The 22,065-nt window shown below is 64.7% G+C and overlaps 1 protein-coding gene across 11 annotated transcripts; it reads left to right on the plus strand.

Annotated features, from left to right (window-relative positions):
* Positions 1 to 152: 152 nt before the first annotated feature.
* KDM6B (lysine demethylase 6B) lies at positions 153 to 21,918 on the plus strand. 11 transcript variants are annotated; one of them, XM_032322531.1, is made up of 24 exons: positions 153 to 311; positions 7,090 to 7,206; positions 12,121 to 12,240; positions 12,482 to 12,624; positions 12,717 to 12,858; positions 13,070 to 13,168; positions 13,273 to 13,492; positions 13,578 to 13,670; positions 13,755 to 13,916; positions 14,007 to 14,207; positions 14,304 to 14,648; positions 14,759 to 16,941; positions 17,028 to 17,154; positions 17,260 to 17,365; positions 18,154 to 18,359; positions 18,473 to 18,537; positions 18,620 to 18,691; positions 18,793 to 18,941; positions 19,101 to 19,215; positions 19,310 to 19,497; positions 19,621 to 19,762; positions 20,045 to 20,171; positions 20,263 to 20,433; positions 20,548 to 21,918. In XM_032322531.1, the coding sequence occupies exons 5-24, from the start codon at positions 12,722 to 12,724 to the stop codon at positions 20,569 to 20,571; spliced, it is 4,932 nt and encodes a 1,643-aa protein (XP_032178422.1). In that variant the 5' UTR covers positions 153 to 311; positions 7,090 to 7,206; positions 12,121 to 12,240; positions 12,482 to 12,624; positions 12,717 to 12,721; the 3' UTR covers positions 20,572 to 21,918. The 11 variants fall into 11 exon arrangements, with proteins under 11 accessions (XP_032178422.1, XP_032178432.1, XP_032178424.1 ...); XM_032322541.1 differs by having other exon boundaries at positions 18,623 to 18,691; XM_032322533.1 differs by lacking the exon at positions 153 to 311 and adding an exon at positions 496 to 1,043.
* Positions 21,919 to 22,065: the final 147 nt, after the last annotated feature.

Below are 22,065 nucleotides of genomic sequence, written 5' to 3' on the forward strand. Positions count from 1 at the left end.
GCTGGACCCGGTACGTTGCACCCCGAACCCGGCACCCCGCATCCGGCATCCTCCTGCGCACCAGCGCTGAGGCGAGTGGGACCCGCAGAAGGCGGGGCGGGGCCCGAGAGAGGGACTCCCGCGCGCAAAGGGGCGGGACCACGGGGAAGGGGGCGGGGCTGGGGCGCAGGGGGGGCGGTGTTTGTGTTGGAAAATCCAACTGCGCCACGGGGCGGAGCGGCCCCCCCGGCCCTGGCCTGGGAGAGGGGGGGCCCGCTCGACCCCCTGGGAGACCTCGGGGAGCCTGAGCACCTGGGACTCCCCAGAAACAGGTAACGGGGAGCTGCGAGGGCGTCTGAAAGGGGGAAACCCATCTCCGCGCAGGGGGCGGGACGCCCGAGTCTCAGGACCGGTAGAGCAGGGGATGGACGTTTTGGGTCTTGGCAAAGGCACTAAAAGGAGACCGGGGCGCAGGACGCCAGGGTACCCTAGAAAAGGGCGGGGCGGGGTGGGGTGGGGTAAGAGCGGGGAGGCAGAAGAGTTGGGGGTGCGGGTGTCCAGAGGGGCCTGAAAGAGCTCCCAGTCCCCCTCGGGCTGGGATTCCCCTCCCCGACCCTGGGCGGGGCGGGGCGGGGCGGCTCCTGACAGAAGGGCAGGACTGAAGGTCGGAGTCCGCAGCTGGGCCGGTGCGACCATCCCCTGCTGTCGGGCGTGGCCAGGCAGGCAGGGGTCTCCGGGCCCGGGGCCACCTCTGGGTGTCCCTGCGGTTCTCCGCACGGTGAGGTGTGTCGCCTCAGCCTTGCCCCTCACGGCGGGAGCGCCGGCTAACGGCCTCCCCGCTGCGGCCTTCGCCTCCATCCACTCCGCCGCACCCCGCTAGCCCCTCCATCCCTGGGCTGACCCCACTCGGCCGCTCGTCGCCCTCGCCGGGGCCGGCTCCGTGCGGACCTTCCCAGCGCAGCCACGAGATGGCGAAGGCGAGACACGCAGCAGGAGCCGCGGGAGCGGGGTGGGCGCTGTGGCCCGGAGGGCGGCCGAAGCCCCCCGCCCGGCCCGAGAGAAAGGTGGGCGGGGGTGCGCCTCTGGCTTCCTGTCATCTCTGCCCCTCACAGGAAATTGGGGGCGGGAAGGCGAAGGGCAAGAGGTGGGGAGGGGGCTGGGACTCAGTCTCCGCCTCCCCGGGCCGCGGTAAATAGTGGGGAGGGGGCACGCGGCTTGGTTACTAAGCGACGCAGATTCGCTTCCTGTCTGCTGCGGCTGGTGGCCATTACCTGGGGACCGGGCGTGGGGGGGCGGTCTGTGGCGAGAGGGGGGCGGGCCGACCGCGGGGAAGGTCGAGGGCGGGACGCCTGCTCCCCGGGACCCGGAGAGCCCGGGAAGGACGGAGGGGACGACGCGAGCCGCGCTGCCGCAGAGGAGGGCGCCGCGACCGTCCGGGGGAGGCGGGACTCAGGCGCGGCCCCGAGCGCCGCTCCGCTGGCCCTCCCGGGGGTTGCTTGCCCGCAACAGGGGTTGCCCGGAGTAACTGGAGAGCCAGACTCGGGAGCCGGATTCCCGAACTCTCGCATCCGGCCAATCCGCTCGGGCGGACGGCCCTGACATCAGGGCCCTGGCAGCCAATGTGCTGGAGGCTTCATAGAGCCACAGGAAAGGGGCGAGGGGAGGGGGAGAGGAGGAGGAAGGCGGGAGGGAGCTGCTCGGGAACCGCACGTGCACTCCCACACGCTCGCGCCCACCCTCCTCCCTCCTCCGCACGCGCCCGGGTGCCCCCCTGCGCCTGCGCGGCGAGTTGGCGCTCGCGGCGCACGGTCCCCCCACCCCCCATTTGAGTCTGTGTTTGCAAACTAGTCCTGGGCTGCGCTCCTCAGCCTCTGGGGACCTGGGTGTCTGGACTCGCCGGTCCTCTCTCGCTGGGTCTCGAACCTTTAGTGCCCAGCCCTGCGTGGGCGGGGCTGGCTACCTGTTTCTCACCCGCCCCCCAGCTGGCGCCCCACTCTCCCAGGTGGGCTGGGCGGAGCTGCGGTTTCCGGCCCCTTAGGCTCCGCAGCCGCCTTCCCGGGCTCCGGCTGAGGTTGCCTCCCCAGGGGGAACGGAACGGGTGTCTGCGCCCCTTCCCGAAGCTTCACTCGCTTGGGCTCAGCTGCTGTAGGTGGCGGGGGAGGGCGCTATGGGGAAGCCCCGGACGGCCCAGGTGACTCTTGCGGGCCCTGACGCCCCTTCGCGGGAATTCCTCCCCTCGGCTGGCACACCAGAATCCTTTCCATCCCTAACGTGTCCTCCCCGCTCGCCCCCTTGCTCTTTGCATTTCTCGGGGCTCCCTCTGGGCTGTGTGTCCCGGTCTCCACTCGTCCTTCTCGGCTTCTCCCGGTTATATAACTCTTCCTCTCGCCGTGTCCTGGTTTCAACTCCACAGACTCCGCCCTGGAACTGCGCGGGGAGGGGCAGGAGAGCTGGGGACCCAGACAGGTTCCGGCTGGCGGCCGGCTGGGCCACGGGGGATCCCGCAGATGGGAGACGGAGCCCCGCGGGACCCGGTGCCCCCGTCCCTCACCTTCTGCCCCCGGCCCCCACCCGCGATCTCGCCCGAGAGAGAGAAGGCATAGTATCTGCGAGAGGCGTGTCGGGACTCCGTCAGAAATGTGGGTTGGGAGGTCAGGGCTGGAGGCGGGGAGGAGGAGCCTTAACAAGTCCGAGTTCCGGGGACTGGAGCCGCATTGGGGGTAGAAGAGATAAAGGCAAGCCGCCTGGGTTCCTTCCCTCCCCTGCTTTTTGGGCTCCCAGAATTCCTAAGGCTATTTCCCAGGAAGCTTAGCCAAAGGCCCCTTTCCGCCCCTAGGGGTCAAAGGTCTGTGCTAGAGGTGGCCTGGGATGATGTCACCAGTGCACGTGCCCTGGGACGGTTGCCAGGCTGGAGGCCTCCTCCCCTTTCCATCCCGCACCCCCGCCCCCCAACCTCTGCCCCGAGTCCGGTTCCAACCCCGTGCCATCTTTTCTCCCTCTCCCTTCCCTTGGCCTTAGCAGCCTGCAGGTGGGAAACCCTGGCCTGGAGTTTTGTGAGGGGGAGGGGCACGGGTGTGGTGTGGCCCGAAGACTTTGCCCCATTGCTGGGCTACGGGAACCCTGCGGCATTTTGCCCCAGATTGGTGGGGAGAGCTTTCCTTCCCAGCAATTCCTCCCTTTGAAAGAGCCTCCCAGCCGTCTTTCTGTTTTCCCACCTGCTGCATTGCCAAGTGTCCTGTTGCCCCTTTCCCCATTTTGAGTTGAAGGGGGAGTGGTTGCAAGATAGCAACTCCCTGGAGAGCTGCGTGTGGTGTGGGAGGGGTCACTGGACCGCAGCTCACCTCTGATCTGGATCAGTGACACCCCAGCAGTGAGGAAGAGGGTCAGGAAACGGTCTTAGACTGAAAAGTCAGGGTCTTTATTCTGTGTGGGTGGGTGGATCACTTTCCTGAGGGAGGAGGGCTCCGTTCATAGCTGCCGGGGCTTTTCCCTATTGAGTTAATTCCTGGGGTTTGGTTATGATAATTGGAAAAAAAAATTCATTTTTCTTGTAATGCACCTTAGAGCTGTCAGATCAGACCCGGATTCCTTTCTCAGCTCTGCCACTTAGTGGCTATAGGGACTTCGAAAGGTCACCACCTTCCAGAGCCTTATATTCTTAATCTTAAAAATTTAAATATCAATACATACCTTCTAGGCCGGGGGGGGGGGGGGTTTGAGATAATTTATGCAAAACACTTAGCACAGGGCCCGGCACAGAATAAATACTGCACGAAGGGTTGTTAGGAAAGGCTCTTTCCCGTTAAATGTGGATAGTTATTATTTTTACGATGATGGTTGCTCCACTGGCTTCAGCCTGGCCAGGACCTCAGGAGTTGGTCAGGGAGGAGTGGGGAGTTGGTGTTAATTTGGTGGGTGGGAGGTAGGGGGGCTCGGGATTAGCTTTCCCTGCGTTGTGCACTTTATTTGATGAGGGCTTTAGTCAGATTTGTATTGCTTTCTTTAGGATTATTAATTTTATCTCTCTCCTCTTGGAGAAGAAACAACTCAGACTATTCCTCTGGCCGTGAAAATAAAATAATTGTATTGTGGTTCCTGATTTTTAAGCAAGACCCGGGTCCCCTCCCATGTTGTTCTCTGGGGCCTTTCCATTTAGCAGAGGGACTCCACAGTTTTCTTTGCGGGGACGGGCTTGGCTGAGGGGTGTGTAAAAGGTTGGGTGGGTGGGTGGAGGGAGACTAGTGCTGGGGGCTGGGGGGGGCGGGTAGTTAAAGGAAGAGACCGGAAGGGAGGAGGAGGGAGCCTGCTGGTGGGGAGGGAGGGAGGGGAGGAGGAGGTGGAGGAGGAGGAGGAGGAGGAGGAGGAGGAGGGAGGGGGTTGGGGAGAGCCTGCTACAGTTCTTTGTTTGACTCCGGGACTCAGGGACGGGGAGGAGGAGGGAGGGAGGCAGAGGCTGCAAGCGCCGGGGCAGGCCCAGGAGGCAGAGGAGGGACCGTCTCCCCCGCCCCCCCAGCCCCCACTCCCCCCCCTGCTGCTCCCCCCCTCCCTACCCGGACTCCGGGGGCACCGCCGGGGGACAGACACCCAGCAGGTAACCCTGGCCTGGCTCGCCCTCCCTTCTCGGATTTTCCTCCACACCCTCCCGGATGACCCCTTTCCCCGATTCTGTCTCCCCGTTTTTCTCTGGCCTTGCCTCTTTCCCCTGGCCTTCCTTGTTCCATCTCCCCCACTTGGGCTTGTCGCCCGCTGGCCGCGCCGCTGTCTCGTGCAGCCCGACTCCCTTCCCCTCGCCCGGCAGCCTCTGCGCCCCAGGTCTGCCCGCGGCACCTATCGGGGCTCTGTCTCGCTGCTTCTCTGGGCTTTGCTTTCCTTCCGACCCGTCCCCTGGGGCTCTGAGTAAGGAGGCAGTCCCTGTCCTTTTCTCGCTCCCCCTGTTCCCCGCCCCCCCCAACTCTGGTCCCCTTTCTCCTTCTAGCAGTCTCTAGGGGTGGGGAGAGAACCGGAATTTGGGGGGCCCTCTGGAGGGGCAAGGGGCTGTGTGTCGCTGGGGAAAGGGTCTGGGAGTGTGTGTGGGGTGGGGGTGGGGGCAGTTGGAGACCTGGCTGCCTCCCTGTTGTCCCTTTAAATGGCCCTCACATTTCTGGGGACTCTTGGTGGGGAGGTGGCAAGCTGCCTGCCTGGGGGGTAGGGCCCTCGGTTTGTGCACACAATCAGGGGTGGTAATGATTTAAAGGGACAGGCTTGGTGTGGCCACTGCCACCCGGAGCCGGCGGGAGGGGGAGCCGGCAGGCCGAGTCTGGGGAGGCTGGATCTGTAGTGGGGCCTGCCGGGTCCAGGATGGTGTGGATGAGACCTGCAAGGAGGGGTGACAGCTTGCGGGGGGAAGGGAGGCACTCAGCCTGGGCCTTCTCCTGGGCCCCACCTTTGGGTGCTTGGACTCCTTGGCCAAGAGCCCTTGAGTGCAGACTGTGGAGTCTGTGGGCCATCAGGTGGGGACTGCTGGTGGGTCTGCAGGTCAGCAGCCAGGCCTGGGCACTTTGGAGCTGGCTCTGCAGCTTCCCCTTTTGTTGTTTGGCTCTGTGCACAAGAAAGCCCCAGCTCCTCCCCCAGCTCCCCCTTCCCGTCCACATGCCCCCCCCCCCCCAACACACACACCCACCCCAGCTGTTGGACAGATGAATTAGAGCCTCCGGCTTGGGGCCAGGGCTGGTGAGGGATTAAAGCTCTGGGGCTGGCCCTTTAAATGGCTGTTGGCCCCTCCCCCCCACTCTGGTGTCCAGACACCCCATACACACTCCTGTGACCCCCTTGGCTGCCCCTCACTCCTTTGGTGTGTCCTGAGGCCTGCCACTCCCCTCTCTCTAGGCTTGACCTTCCCCTCCAACACAACCACATACACAAACACCACACACACACACACACACACACACACTCTCTCTTTCTCTCTCTCTCTCTTTCTCTCTTTCCCCACACATTCTCAGCGTCTCTGTCCTGGAAGATTCCTTCTCCAGCAGGAGAACTTTGCCTGTCTGGCCTCCCTAGCCTGCAGCTGCCCATGACCTGGCACACGGAGGGGCCCCGCCTGGGTCAGGAGTAGCATCTCCCTCGGGCCCGTGTCGTCAGCAGCCCGGGCACCTTGCTGCACATTGCATCATGGAGGTTGGGGGCTGGAGGCCTGAGTCTCTGGGGCAGGGGGAAGGATGTCGGCTGGAAGGCCAGGGAATGGAGAGACTGCACTAGGAGCCCGAGTGTCTGGGACCTTAAAGGCCGAGCACGGTTGCTAAGGAGGCAGAAACCATGGGTCCCTGAGGAGGACTGAGTCTGAGGACGGGCAAGACTTAGGTGTGACCTGAGGTGGACACCTGATTCTTGGCCCTGGACTTCTGTTAAAAGACCTAGCTGTTTGTCTGTGACAGGAGGGGAGGGGGTGGGCCTCTGTCACCTTCTTGGGCCACATAGAGGAAGGAGGTGATGGAGAAACAGGATATGGCCTTGAGGGGTGGGATGGAAGGGAGGCTTGCGGCAGAGGCCACGTCCAGACCCAGGCCCCCAGGCCCCGGAGTCAGTCCTTGTTGGGAGAGAGGCTCCTCCCCGCTGGGCCCGTTCGTCTCGTCTGGCCACCTGTGCTGCTCGCAGAGACCTGCCTGCGCCCGCCTGGGGGAAGGGGAGGGGGCAGAGTCCAGAGGGTGGGGTTGACTGGTGTCGTGATAAGGTGAGGGAGGAGGCTGAGCTGAAGGCCGGGGTGCGCGCACCTGGGGCTGGGATGGAGGCTGACTTGGGTGTGGAGGTCAGAGGCAGACGGGCTCCTCTGGGACCCGGGACTCAGCGGGAGGGGTCTGTCCCAGGAGGCATCATGAGTTAGGTGTCCACCGCCGACCTACACAGATGCCATCGCCTGTGCCTCTCACCCCCTGCTCCAAGCTGCTTCCTAAAGGGGAAGAAGGCTGGAGGACCACTTTGGGGATGGCTTTTTCTGGTTGCCACGGAAACAGGTTCTCCCATCCCATCTGACCACCAGCGGCTGGTTGCTCCTCAAGAAGACAGGGAGCACAGGAAGATACTCCGGCCTGGGAGACCCCACTTCTAACTGGCTTTTTTTTTTTCTTTCAGGTTCCCCCAGGCACCATGCCAGCCCCGTAGTACCACCCATCCCACCCACGGTGGTCTGCTGCACCCCACTGCTGGGGCACTGGTTCCAATGAGACAGGACACATCAGATTCCATCTGGTAAGTCCTGCCCCCGAGCAACACCTCCCCCAACCCGCAACAGTCCTTCTCGCTGCCACATGCTTGAGGAAGAGTGGTACGGTCTGGATCATGCCCACTCCCCAGAATGGTCCAGTCCAGCTCCTGGCATGCATCCCCCCATGTGGTGCTGGAGTGGTTCAGCCTTCCTGGTTTATGGAGCCCCCCCTCTGTTGCCTCTGAGTGGTTCAGCCCCGTGCTTCACAGCCTCTCCACGACCACCAAGCCCCCCCCTCCCCCGCCCGACACCCCTGTGCTTCAAGTCAGTTGCTTATTGAATGGACTTGAGCTAGAGTTTGCAAGCGGTGTGGTAGAGGTGAGCTACCCTGGAGGGATTTTTCTTGGGGTGGGAGTGCCCTAGAAGAGTTGTTGAACAGTCTGGTTTGTGGATGGTGATTGGAAATTGATTCGGAGAGGTAGTGGAGGCCCCTGGCACAAGCGCCTGCTGTTGCCATGGGAATCGTGGCATCTCACCTTTCTTTCCAGATCCCTTTCTGGTCCGTCCTGTTCCCACTGCACTACAACGATTGCAGGCTGCCCAGCGCCTTAAGTCTTAGCCCTCTTCTCCTCGCCTCTCTCTTTCTGCCAGTTTTCTGCCTGAGGCTCTGTAGGCCAAGCTTCATCCCTCATTCTCTAGGAGAAAAGATGATACCTAAGCCGGGACTTGAGTTCTCCGAGCGTGTGCCGCTCTTCTCCGCTACTCACTGAATTTTTGAGTGGGACTGTTTTCTCCTCTGTGTCTCTGTTTGGCAGGATGGTTTGCACATTGGGTTACCTCAGTGGAATTGTGTTGAATGAATGTGTTAACTGAATGCGCTCTCTTGCCAAGAAAGCAATGGCTTCGGAGATCTGCTACACAGTCTTCTGCCCACACCCACTGTAGAGGACGTGAGACATTTGGGATGGTAGAGATGTCTCGGGTAGAACCCCGGGGGCAGGCTGACCCAAGAGATGGCCTGTGAGGATAAAACCAAGGGATGGAGACTAGGACAGAGGCCTTCTAGAAGAGTGCAAAGAGTTGAGGCCCTGGGAAGAAGCCCAGCCCTTCCACTCTTGCAGAGTGAACTTCACGAAGTTACATAACCTCTCTGAGCCTCAATTTCCTCATCTGTAAAATGGGGTTAAAAAAAAAGGTACCTCCTACCTTAGGTTTGGGGTGGTGGTTGGGGGACGTTTTAAAAATGTATGTTTAGTGTTTAACACTGTGGCAGGCATGTAATAAGTATTCACGAAATGCTAGCAATTACCATCATAATGGGAGCTGCAGGGAGCTGGGAGGATAAGCAAGGACCTTAAGGAATAGGACAGAACTTGATTGAAGGCAGACAGACGCCCAAATATTTGACTCAAACAGAAGGATCACTGATCCAGCAAGCGTCAGGATTCCGGGCAGTGAGGCGAGGAGTCAGCAGGGTCAGCCTGCTCCAGTGTTTCCCAGACTCTGTTCAGGAACATGAAGGCAAACCCAGAAGGGCATGTGCAGAGACACACGTGATCACGCAAGTGATGCAGAGGCAGACCCAGACAAAAGACTGAGACAGGAGCCAGGCAGACACACAGACAGAGACAGCCCCTCAGAGTCATGTAGGCAGGCATAATGACAGGAACGCGTCCGATGCAGGCCCTGAAGGAGACAAGATGAGCAGATAATGCAGGTGCACTGAGACAGACACCGGGACCCACACACAGCCGACCTTGTCAGACACACTGGGGAACACAGCGGTCCAGTCAGAGGCAGACACAAGGCTCGCAGTGACACATAGCGGGCCGGGGCCGGCACTGTCACTCCTCGGTGGGGGGCGGGGAGGGGCCAGCGGCGGGGGAAGGCTGGGGAAGGGAATCCCGAGCGGGCGGCCTGCCCGGGCGGCTGAGTCACAGAGGCGCCCCAGCCGGCGGCCCTCCCCTCCGCCTCCCCCTCCCCCAGGTAAGAAGCGAGCCTGTAACCCCTCGCTTCCACCGGGCCGGAGGAGGACTGGCGGGGACCGGGATGCGGCGGCGTTCCGGGACCGGCCCCCGCTCGGCGCGCGTGGCGCGCGTCTGCCGACCGCCTGCCGGGGAACACCGTGTCTGCGGGGTCCTGTCTGTGGCCGGCATGTGAGTCTGCGTGCGCACGTCTGGCCCCTCAGCCCGCGCCCCGCGCGGCTCCAGCGCTGCGCCGAGGGGCTTCTCGGGCTCAAGCCCGCAGAGGGTTAAGTGGGTGTGATTGATGGAGTGGGTCTCTCTCGGGGCTCCGGGGGAGGGGGTCGGTTAAAGTCCCTGAGTCCAGAGCCCGGATGGAAGGGGCGGAGCTGGGCTCAGCCGGGAGTGCCCGGATGGAGAGGGCGTGGCCTCGGCAGGATAAGAATTAACCCTTTCTGGGCGGCTGGCCCCCGGGACACGGGGCGGGCGGGAGAGGCTGGAATGGAATGTCTGCCCCAGAAGTATACCGTCCTCCCAGCCTGGCTCCGGCCGCGTGCGTCTTCCTCTCATCTGCCTTCGAGGAGTCTGTGGGCGTCTGTCTTTGTGCCTGCCCGTGGTTGTCCCCTCCCCTCGGTTAGTAGGGACACCGGGAGTCGGGGAGGGCTATTCCTGCCCCAAAGCGAGAGTGGAGGTGAGAGTGGACCGCGAGCCGCCTGCGGGAACAGGTGTGAGCGGGGCGTCGAGGCTGGCGTTCGCGGGGAGGGGCCGTCGTGGGGGAAGACGAGAGGGGAAATTCCGCGGGACCGGTGGTGAGCGGTGTGTGGGCTGAGTTGTGTCTGCCTCTGACTGTGTGTCTGTGTGTTCAGGGAGGCGGGGACTGAGTCAGTGGGAATAGGGGAAGGTTTTCTGGGTGACTCACGCTCCCCCCCCCACACCCCGAGCCTGAATCAGACCCCGAGGGAGGTCTTTGTACGGGAGGCGGATGGTGTGTGTGGGGAGGGGGGTGGCGGGGGGGAGTCAGGCGCCTGGGTCCCGGGTGGGGACAGGGATCCGTGGTCGTTGGCGAGAGTGAGTGTGTGCTTAGTGTACAGGAAGTTTTTGTTGTCCAGTGAGGGCTGCTGTGTTCTGAGTGCCGGCGTGGGGGGTTGCGGACAAAGGTGGAAACGGGCTTGGAGGGACGGGGCTCAGTGCTTTAGGGAAAGCTGAGTCAGTTCCCCGTGGGAAAGGGGAAGTGGTGGAGGGGAAGTGTCATCATCGCACTAGGGGAAGCTGCATTTCCTGGTAACTGGCGGCGCCCTGGGCGCCCCTTCGCAAGCGGGGATCTGTTCCCCTGATACCCGGACCCCCGGTCTCCCCTCCCCACCCCGTCTTCCCTTGAGTGGTCCGGGACTTGGGTCGGGGACTCTGGCCGGGGCTACACTGGGACCGGCGTTAAGCGCTCTGCTCGTGCCAGGGCTTGGGAACTGAGAGAAAGTCTGTGTGGCGAGGAGAGAGGGCTCGGGGCAGGAACTCCGCCAGAGCCGCGGAGAGGGTCCGCAGAGCCCGGGCGTGAGCCGGCCTCGGCGGGGAGGGCGCGCCAGGACCTGCGGGGTCCGAGAGCTAGCCTGTAAACAGACGACCTTGCCCCGCGGAGGGAGGACTGTTTTCACCAGAAACCCGCCTGCCCTTGCGGGCTGGGTGGAAATTTCCCCACGGCGCAGACTTCTCTCGGCTAAGGCGAACTTTCCAGCCGCCCCCAGCCCCTCGTAGCGCGCTCTCCCCCGGCTTCCTGCCCGGCGCGAGCTCCAGCTGGAGCGCTGGCCCCGCCCCCGCCGCTTTGTACTCTACGCTCGCCTCTCGCAGCTCTTTGTACTCTAGACTCTCAATGGACCGATCCCGGGAGCGGAGCCGGCGCCCTACCTGCGGGGACGCGGGGTAGGCGACGGGGAGGCGCGGGGACGGGGAGCCTGGGTTCAGAGAGGCGAGAGGGAAGAACTGGGGCCAAAGGGAAGGTGCTCAGAAGGGGAGCGAGGCGCCCGTCGTGGGTCGAGGCAGCACCGACGGGAAGGGGCGGGGGGGGGGTGGCGGTGAAGGAGGAAGTGAAACGGGTTCTGGGTTCTTTAAGGGAGTGGGCGGTGAGAGTGGGACAGGGGTGATGTCACCGCCTGTCGGGCCCCGCCCTCCTCCCTCCCGAAGGACCCCCCCCTTACACTTACACACGCCGCTTCCGCTGCGCAAGTAGCCACGTCACGGGCAACCCCCGAAATCCCCCCTCCCTTGGGGGGCGGGGGCCACGTGGGCCGCGGGGAACCGCGTGGCCCCGACGGGGAAGGGCACAGAGGATACGGGAGCCACGCGAGAGGGGCCACTCGGGACCGCGGTGCGCGACTTCTCACAAGTTGGGGGGATTGAAGGGAGATTTTGGTTTGGGGGATCGGTTGGCATTGAAGGTCTGGACAGGCGGGGAAGTAGAGGAGCTCAAGGAACTGGGTACGAGGCTGGGGGCCTGACCGTGGTTTGGGATGGGGTCAGGCGTCGGGGATGGGGCGCTCAGGTCGCGGCGCGGTCGGGTCTGGCTACCGGAGAAGTCGCCGTGACCGGCCAGCCCTCCGCAGCTCCCGGAGGCACTCGGGGTGGGGGGCGAGGCAGTGCGCGGGGTTAAGTGAGGAAGGGGAGCGACCCCTTTGCCTGCGCGGGGCGTCCGTTGGCTGTCAGTCGGTCTCACGGCGGCGGGGCGCGGGGCGGCTTCGGGCGGTCGCGCCGTGAGCGCCGGTGGCTCCGCGGGTGCGTGGGACTTGCGGCCGCCAGGCCTGCCCGAGCGTGCGACTCGCCGCCTTCTCGCGCCAGGGTGCCGGGCGCCGCCGGCCCGAGCGCCGGGCCCGAGGTGGAGACCCTAGGTGGGAGCCACGGGGTCACACCGGGGTCACCCCAGGCCGAGCCCGTCTGACCGGCTCCGCCGCCCCTCCTCCCCCGGCCGGCAGCGGCCGGGCTCACCTCGCTCTCATTGGTCCCGGCCAGGCTGTTACTGAGGCGGAGACACGGGTGATGATTGGCTCGCTGGGGAGAGAGGAAGTCCTGTGATTGGCCAGATCTCGGGAGCTCGCCGACGCCGGGAGAGGACGCTCCCACGGAGGCCGGGTAAGCAGCCGCGCCGCTGCGCGTCCGCCCCAGTGGCTCCCGACTGCGAGCTGCCGCTGGCCGCCTGGGCCGCTCCCAGCCGTCGGTCCCGGCGCCTCGCCGTCGCCCTGGGCCGCCGGGGGCCTCCCCTCAGGGAAAGCTGGGGCGGACACCCAGTGCAGATGACCACCCGGCCCAGCCCCGGGGCCTCCGTCGTGTGCTGGCCGGCTCACCCCACTCCTTCTCCTCCTCCCCTTTGTAGAATTGGCTGTGAAGGGCTCTGGGTGGCCGTCTGGGGGCAGTGGGCACTCCTGTCAGAGCGGCTGGAGCGGGACCGTCGCCCCAGAGAGCTGGGGCAGGGGGCCGTGCCCGATCTCCAGGGCTCCTGGGGCCACTGCTGACCTGGTAAGGGACAGGCCGGGGCGGGTTGGTGGTGTGCAGGCTGCTGGCTCAGGCTGCGCCCCCACTGAGACTGTAATCTCTTCTCCCTGGCTCAGGCTGGATGCATCGGGCAGTGGACCCTCCAGGGGCCCGCGCTGCACGGGAAGCCTTTGCCCTTGGGGGCTTGAGCTGTGCTGGGGCCTGGAGCTCCTGCCCGCCCCATCCCCCTCCTCGTAGCGCATGGCTGCCTGGAGGCAGGTGAGAACTTGGGGCCTCTCTCTCTGTCTCCAGGCACCCTTCCCATCCCCTCAACTCCTCAGTCTCTGTGTCATTCTCTGGGTTTCTGCCATTCTGTGGACCTCAATGTCGTCCTCCGCTGCTCTCTCTTAGCTTTTCAGTCCCCTCCTTCCTAGGTAGAGACAGGACTGCGTAACGTTGTTGCGTGTTAAAAGACCCCTTCTCTCTCTAGGTGTTCTGCCAGCATCGGGCAGCCCCCCCTCTCTGCGCCCCTACCCCCTTCACATGGCAGTAGTTCCGGGCACCCCAACAAACCATATTATGCTCCAGGGTGAGTGAAGATTCAAACGTGCTGGGGATGGGAGGTAAGTCTGGGGCCCGGGAAGAGTTCCCCGAAGTCTGACCCCAACGCCCGCAACCCCTTTTGCTCTGTAGGACCCCCTCCCCAAGACCCCTCCATGGGAAGCTGGAATCCCTGCATGGCTGTGTGCAGGCGTTGCTCCGAGAGCCGGCCCAGCCAGGGCTGTGGGAGCAGCTTGGGCAGCTGTATGAGTCTGAGCATGACAGTGAGGAGGCCATCCGCTGCTACCACAGCGCCCTTCGTTACGGAGGAAGCTTGGCTGAGTTGGGGCCCCGCATTGGGCGACTGCAGCAGGTAGGATGAGGCAGACCCTGGGACGGGGGCAGGATTGTGCCTCCGCGCTCAGTACCCTCATCTTAATGTGTGCTTCTGCTCTCAGGCCCAGTTCTGGAACTTTCATGCCGGCTCCTGCCAGCACCGAGCCAAGGTCCTGCCTCCCCTGGAACAAGTGTGGAACTTGCTGCACCTCGAGGTGAGACCGGGGCCGGCTGGGCTAGGGAGGAGGCCCGGGCCAGGTATGGAGCTGTGTCATTCTCTCTCCCCTTTCTGTCTTCAGCACAAGCGGAATTACGGGGCCAAGCGGGGAGGTCCCCCAGTGAAGCGAGCCGCTGAACCCCCAGTGGTGCAGCCCGTGCCTCCTGTGGCACTCTCAGGCCCCTCGGGGGATGAGGGCCTCAGCCCTGGAGGCAAGCGCAGGAGAGGCTGCAGCTCAGAGCAGGTATGGTTGTATGTGGAAAGTTGAGCAGGGAAATAGCCGGAGGACCGGACTGGGGGACGGAGTAGGGTCTCACACTCTGTGTCTTTCTAGACTGGCCTTCCCCCAGGGCTGCCGCTGCCACCACCGCCACTGCCACCGCCGCCGCCACCGCCGCCGCCACCACCGCCCCCACCCCTGCCTGGCCTAGCCACTAGCCCTCCCTTTCAGCTGACCAAGCCAGGGCTGTGGAGTACCCTGCATGGAGACGTCTGGGGCCCCGAGCGCAAGGGTTCGGCACCCCCGGAGCGCCAGGTGAGCTCCCGTCCATTGCCCCTCACCGCTTGGGTGCCAGGCCTGCGTCCTCTGTCCTCCCGTCCCTCATTGGCGGCCCTCCTTCCTCTCCCACAGGAGCAGCGGCACCCGCTGCCCCACCCGTATCCATACCCGGCTCCGGCCTACACCGCGCACCCCCCTGGCCACCGGCTGGTCCCGGCCGCACCCCCAGGCCCCGGCCCCCGCCCCCCAGGAGCAGAGAGCCATGGCTGCCCGCCTGCCACCCGTCCCCCCGGAAGTGACCTTAGAGAGAGCAGAGTTCAGAGGTCGCGGATGGACTCCAGCGTTTCACCAGCAGCAACCACCGCCTGCGTGCCTTACGCCCCTTCCCGGCCCCCTGGCCTCCCCGGCACCACCAGCAGCAGCAGTAGCAGCAGCAGCAACACCGGTCTCCGGGGCGCGGAGCCGAGCCCAGGCATCGTGAGTGCCGGCAGTGGGCGCAGTGGGGCACCGGCCTGGGAGCTCCTCTTCAGGTGGGGGAGCTGGAGCGGCACTCTGACCCCCCCGCCACCCTTCTCCTCCTCTCGCAGCCCGGCGCTGACCATTACCAGACCCCCGCGCTGGACGTCTCCTCTCACCAAGGCCGCCTGGGGCCCTCGGCACACAGCAGTCGGAAACCGTTCCTGGCGGCTCCCGCTGCCACTCCTCACCTGTCCCTGCCGCCCGGGCCCCCCTCACCTCCTCCGCCACCCTGCCCCCGTCTCCTGCGCCCCCCACCGCCCCCTGCCTGGCTGAAGGGCCCGGCCTGCCGGGCAGCCCGTGAGGATGGGGAGATCTTAGAGGAGCTCTTTTTCGGGGCTGAGGGACGCCCCCGTCCTCCCCCACCACCCCTCCCCCACCGCGAGGGCTTCTTGGGGCCTCCGGCTCCCCGCTTTTCTGTGGGCACTCAGGATTCGCACACCCCTCCCGCCCCCCCAGCCACCAGCAGCAGCAGCAGCAGCCCTACGGGGCCTGTGTCCTTCCCCCCGCCTCCCTACCTGGCCAGAAGTATGGACCCCCTTCCCCGGCCCCCCAGCCCCACACTGAGCCCCCAGGACCCACCTCTCGCACCCTTGACTCTTAACCTGCCCCCAGCTCCTCCCTCCTCCTGCCACCAAAATACCTCAGGAAGCTTCAGGCGCCCGGAGAGCCCTCGGCCCAGGGTCTCCTTCCCAAAGACCCCAGAGGTGGGGCCGGGGCCGTCGCCAGGCCCCCTGAATAAAGCCCCCCAGCCTGCGCCGCCCAGGGTTGGGGACCTGCCTGCCCGAGGCCCGCGGCTCTTCGACTTTCCCCCTACCCCTCTGGAGGACCAGTTCGAGGAGCCGGCCGAGTTCAAGATCCTCCCCGACGGGCTGGCCAACATCATGAAGATGCTGGACGAGTCCATCCGCAAGGAGGAAGAGCAGCAGCAGCAGGAGGCAGGTGTGGGCCCCCCGCCCCCCCTGAAGGAGCCCTTTCCATCTCTGCAGCCTCCGTTCCCCAGTGACACAGCCCCGGCTGCCACCGCCTCCGCCGCCGCTGCCACCACCACCACGGCCGCCACCACCGCCACAGCCACCCAGGAAGAGGAGAAGAAGCCACCACCAGCCCTGCCGCCGCCGCCGCCTCTCGCGAAGTTCCCACCCCAGCCCCCGCCCTCGGCCGCCCCTCTGCCCCCAGCGGCCGGTCCGGCTGGCCTGCTCAAGTCCTTGGCCTCCGTGCTGGAGGGACAGAAGTACTGTTACCGGGGGTCTGGAGCAGCTGTTGCCACCCGGCCCGGGCCCTTGGCCGCCACTCAGTATTCCCCCGGCCCCCCGTCAGGTGCTACCGCCCCACCACCCACCTCAGCGGCCCCCAGCGCCCAGGGCTCCCCGCAGCCCTCCGCTTCCTCGTCATCTCAGTTCTCTACCTCAGGCGGGCCCTGGGCCCGGGAGCGCAGGGCGGGCGAAGAGCCAGCCCCGGGCCCCATGACCCCCGCCCCACCGCCCCCACCCCTGCCTCTGCCCCCTGCTCGGTCTGAGTCTGAGGTGCTAGAAGAGATCAGTCGGGCTTGTGAGACCCTCGTGGAGCGGGTGGGCCGGAGCACCACAGACCTGGCGGGCCCAGTGGACGCGGCGGGCCCGGTGGACGTGGCGGGCCCGGTGGACAGTGGGACTGAGCGACTGCTGCCTCCTGCCCAGGCCCGGGAGGAGAGCGGTGGGGCGGGGGCGGTGGCAGGACCAGGCAGCGGCAAGCGGAGGCAGAAGGAGCACCAGAAGGAGCACCGGCGGCACCGGCGGGCCTGCAAGGATGGCGTGGGTCGGCGGCCCCGAGAGGGCAGGGCAAAGACCAAGGCCAAGGCCCCCAAAGAGAAGAGCCGCCGGGTGCTGGGCAACCTGGACCTGCAGAGCGAGGAGATCCAGGGGCGCGAGAAGGCCCGGCCGGATCTCGGCGGGGCGTCCAAGGCCAAGCCACCGGCAACTCCGGCCCCTCCACCAGCTCCTGCACCCTCTGCCCAGCCCATGCCCCCCTCCACCCCCGGGCCTGGGAAGAAGGCCCGGGAGGAAGCGGCAGGGCCCCCTGGCGTTAGCCGTGCTGACATGCTGAAGCTGCGCTCCCTTAGTGAGGGGCCCCCCAAGGAGCTGAAGATCCGTCTCATCAAGGTAGAGAGCGGCGACAAGGAGACCTTCATGGCCTCCGAGGTGGAGGAGCGGAGGCTGCGCATGGCAGACCTCACCATCAGCCACTGCGCCGCCGACGTGGTACGCGCCAGCAAGTAAGTGAGGGGCCGGCGCCTGGGACCCCCTGCCCCTGCCAGGTCACCCTGGTAGCCCTGCCCTCGTCTGTCTGTCCTCCCTGCAGGAACGCCAAGGTGAAAGGGAAATTTAGAGAGTCCTACCTTTCCCCTGCCCAGTCTGTGAAACCGAAGATAAACACAGAGGAGAAGCTGCCCCGGGAAAAACTCAACCCGCCCACCCCCAGCATCTATGTACGTGGGGCACCCCTGCCATCAGACTCGCGTCCGTGCTGGGGGCCGGTGGGGGGTGGGGGTGGGCCCCGAGCCTCACCCCTGCCCTGTCTCCTCCTGCTGCAGCTGGAGAGCAAACGGGATGCCTTCTCGCCAGTGCTGCTGCAGTTCTGTACGGACCCTCGGAACCCCATCACCGTGATCCGGGGCCTGGCGGGCTCCCTGCGGCTCAGTGAGTGTGGCAGGGGGTGTGGGGCAGAGCCATCTGAGGGCCCCCAAACCTGGAAACCCCCGGCTGGCGGCCAGCACAAGCCCTTCTCAGTCCTACGTAGGCCGTACTCAGTGATGGGTCTGCCGGTCTCAGGCTTTTCTCCCATCTGTGTGTGTCCCCAGCAGCGGGCAGAGGGAAAGGGATGTATCTCAGGACCCGGCTGGAGTCCCTTTCAGTTTTCTTGGCAGTGAGAGTGAGGGCACGGATTACACAGGGCCTGGGTCATCCCATGGTTTGAGGCTTTCCCTCTTCCAGTCCTTTATTGTGCAGAATTTCAGAGAAAGCTACAAATGTAGGAAGGGAAACCACACAGAAGCATAAAAATCACATCTCCCGTGTACCCGGAGCGTCCTTTCTCCCCACATGGCCTCCCTTCTCTCCGCTGAGCTCCTGGAAGCACTTTCTAGGCTTTCACTTCACCCCATCTCCTTGGATCCAGTGATGACTTAAGGAAACTTCCATTCATTGAGCACCTCTTGAGTGCCAGGTGCCGTGTGCCTGTGGCCCTGTGCACACCCGAGGACATGGCTGGAGGGGCCCCGGCTCAGGGCAGCATTGGGAGGTGGCGTTGGGGGTGACCCAGATGAGAGCCTGGTTTGGGAAGGGGCAACTGCCCCAGCTGCCTGTGGGGCTGGCCTTGTCCCCTGTCCTCCTAGGCTAACCCTGCGTCAGAGGCTCAGGGAGTAAGAAAGCCCACGCTCCCTGCCCTCTGCCCCTGCCCCGACGCCCTGCTCGGTCCTCCCTTGCAGACTTGGGCCTCTTCTCCACCAAGACGCTGGTGGAAGCGAGCGGCGAGCACACGGTGGAGGTACGCACGCAGGTGCAGCAGCCCTCGGACGAAAACTGGGATCTGACGGGCACGCGGCAAATCTGGCCTTGCGAGAGTTCCCGCTCCCACACCACCATTGCCAAGTACGCACAGTACCAGGCTTCGTCTTTCCAGGAGTCCCTGCAGGTGAGGGACGCACGCCTGGCTGGACCCAGGGGTCGGGATCTGGGGGCTGTGATGGGGGCACCCCGGGGCGGGTGCTAACCCAGGCCTGCGCCCACCCCTCTGTGGCCAAGCAGGAGGAGAAGGAGAGTGAGGATGAGGAGTCTGAGGAGCCGGACAGCACCACGGGGACCCCTCCCAGGTAGGTCCATTTGGGCCCTCCCCTTCCCCACTCCTTAGTTCTCGTGCCTCTCCACCAACCCGTGCGCCCTTTGCCCTGGCAGCAGCGCTCCCGACCCGAAGAACCATCACATCATCAAGTTCGGCACCAACATCGACCTGTCTGATGCCAAGAGGTCAGTGGGGCGGGACCAGAGCGCCGCCTGGTGGGCAGAGTTGGGTGCGGGGGGGGGGGGGCGGGTAGCCTCTCACTTCCGTGGCACCTTTGCCCCCGCAGGTGGAAGCCCCAGCTGCAGGAGCTGCTGAAGCTGCCCGCCTTCATGCGGGTCACGTCCACCGGCAACATGCTGAGCCACGTGGGCCACACCATCCTGGGGATGAACACGGTGCAGCTGTACATGAAGGTCCCTGGCAGCCGGACGCCAGGTGCGCTCCTGGCGGGGGCGTGCGTGCCTGCGAGGTGGGGGGCGCAGGGCGGGGCTGCTACCAGGGCCTCCGCCAGCCAATGAGGGTGCGAGGGTGGGCCGGGCGCGGAGCGCAGGCTTGACCCCGGCCAGCCACGCCGTTTTCTGTCGCCCCCTGCAGGCCACCAGGAGAACAACAACTTCTGCTCCGTCAACATCAACATTGGCCCTGGCGACTGCGAGTGGTTCGCGGTGCACGAGCACTACTGGGAGACCATCAGCGCCTTCTGCGACCGGTGCGCGCCGCCCTGCCTCCCTCCCGTGCCTACGCCCGTCCGACAGGCCCGGCCGGGGTCCTCAGACTTCTCTGACCCTGTGACCACCCCGCAGGCACGGTGTGGACTACCTGACTGGTTCCTGGTGGCCGATCTTGGATGACCTTTATGCTTCCAATATCCCCGTGTACCGCTTCGTACAGCGACCCGGAGACCTCGTGTGGATTAATGCGGGCACTGTGCACTGGGTGCAGGCCACCGGCTGGTGCAACAACATCGCTTGGAACGTGGGGCCCCTCACCGGTGAGAGGGCGGGGGCATGCGGGGCGGGAGTGCAGCCTGCTGTGAGGAAGGGGCCTGTCCCTGCCCACTCCGCCACGGTCCCGGCTGGCAGCGCATCCTCAGTCCCCCCCCTCTGGCCCGCAGCCTATCAGTACCAGCTGGCCCTGGAACGATATGAGTGGAACGAGGTGAAGAACGTCAAATCCATCGTGCCCATGATTCACGTTTCCTGGAACGTGGCTCGCACGGTTAAGATCAGCGACCCGGACTTGTTCAAGATGATCAAGTGAGGGCCCCGTGTGGGAAGCAGCCCCTCTCCACCTGAGCAGGCCTCGGTCTAGTGCTCCCTGTCCAGCGCCACCCGGCTCCCCACCTTACCCCGTGTCCCGCATTGTGCCCGCGTTGGGATGGCTATGGGCCCCGGCTCCCAGGCGCTTTCTTCTTCTCTGATCCAAGTAGACGAAAGCCACATGAAATGTCAGCTGTGACAGCTGCCCAGGTCAGGGACTGTGACCCCCCCCATCCCCCTCCGGCCCTCACCGCGCCCTCGCCCCCACTGTGTGTGCAGGTTCTGCCTCCTGCAGTCCATGAAGCACTGCCAGGTGCAGCGCGAGAGTCTGGTGCGCGCCGGCAAGAAGATCGCTTATCAGGGCCGCGTCAAGGACGAGCCCGCCTACTACTGCAACGAGTGCGACGTGAGTGCGCCCGCCCCCGACTGCCCCCCTCCCTGTCCGTCCCCGGGACTGCCCCCCATCCCCCAGCTGATGGCCCCGCTCCGGGTCCCAGGTGGAGGTGTTCAACATCCTGTTCGTGACGAGCGAGAACGGCAGCCGCAACACGTACCTGGTGCACTGCGAAGCGTGCGCTCGGCGGCGCAGCGCGGGCCTGCAGGGCGTGGTGGTCCTGGAGCAGTATCGCACCGAGGAGCTGGCGCAGGCCTACGACGCCTTCACGCTGGTGAGGCCCGGGCGGGCGGCAGCGGCGGGCGGGCTCTTACCTTTCTCCACTCCCGCGGCGCACCCGCCGCCGCCCAGCCCGCCGCTGAGCCCGGTGCCCGCTTTCTCCCTGCAGGCCCCCGCCAGCACGTCGCGATGAGGCCGGACGCCCCGCCCGCCCGCGCGCAGGGCGCCGCGGGGCCACCAGCACACGCCTGGGCTGGACCTAGGTCCCGCCTCTGGCCGGGAAGGGGGTCGGGCCCAGCCCTTCCACCCCATTGGCAGCTCCCCTTCACTTAATTTATTAAGAAAAAAAATTTTTTTAACAAATAAGAGGAAAAAAGGAAAAAAAATGGGAGACGGGGGAGGGGGCTGGCAGCCCCTCGCCCACCAGCGCCTCCCCTCACCGACTTTGGCCTTTCTAGCAAGAGACACAAGGACCAGGCTCCGGCGGCGGCGGGGGTCACATACGGGTTCCCTCACGCCTGCCAGCCGCCCGCCCACCCGCCGGGCGCAGACGCACGCGGCCCGTGCATGTACATAGACGTTACGGCAGCCGAGGTTTAATGAGATTCTTTTTATGGGCTTTACCCCTCCCCCAGGACCTCCTTTTTTACTTCCAATGCTAGCTGTGACCCCTGTACATGTCTCTGTTTATTCACTTGGTTATGATTTGTATTTTCTGGGTTTTTGTTTTGTTTTTTAGGTTTTTTGTTTTGTTTTGTTTTGTTTTTAATTTATAACAGTCCCACTCACCTCTATTTATTCATTTTTGGGAAAACCCGACCTCCCGCACCCCCCCTTCCCCTAAGCCATCCCGCCCGCCCCTCCGGGGACCGCCCGCCGCGGGCCTCTCCCTGTGCCCCAGTGTGTGTCCGGGCCCGGCCCGTCCGTCTCCGCCCGCCCGCCCGCCCGCCCGCCCGCGGCGCCAGCCGGGCTCTCATGGTGCTCAAACCCGCTCCCCTCCCCGACGTCCTGCACTTTCTTGGACCAGGCCCCCACTCCCGACCCAACCCCAGCCCCGCCTGAGGGTGAGCGACTCCTGTACTGTAGGGGAAGAAGTGGGAACTGAAATGGTATTTTGTAAAAAAAAAAAAATAATAATAATAATAAATAAATAAAAAAATTTAAAGTTTTAAAGAAAGAACTATGAGGAAAGGAACCCCGTCCTTCCCAGCCCCGGCCAATTTTAAAAACACGGACCATCCCCTCACACCCCACCTCCCCGTCTCCCCTTTTCTTTTTAAGCGTGAACCAGCCCAGGGCCAGGGCCTCACTGGGGCAGGGACACCCCGGGATGAGTTTCTCCGGGGATTTATTTTTGTTCGGTGGGTGGTTTTTCTCTCCCACGCTGGGGCTGCGGAGGGCTGGGGGGTTTACAGCCCCGCCCCCTCGCACTGCACTGTCTCTCTGCCCTAGGGGCAGAGGGGTCTTCCCAACCCTACCCCTATTTTCGGTGATTTTTGTGTGAGAATATTAATATGAAAAATAAAATCAGAGAAAAACACCCGGTTTTGATAACGTGCTGGAGCTCGAGGGGCGCGCACGGGGGGGAGGGCTGCGGGGCCCAGCTGCGCAGACCCCGGCGGGGCGAGCCCCTCCCCGAGGCGCCTGTGGAATGTCCAGAGCGCTGGTCCGCTCCTCGGGCTAGGGG

Source organism: Mustela erminea, chromosome 18, assembly GCF_009829155.1.
Source record: "Mustela erminea isolate mMusErm1 chromosome 18, mMusErm1.Pri, whole genome shotgun sequence".
Taxonomy (NCBI): domain Eukaryota; kingdom Metazoa; phylum Chordata; class Mammalia; order Carnivora; family Mustelidae; genus Mustela; species Mustela erminea.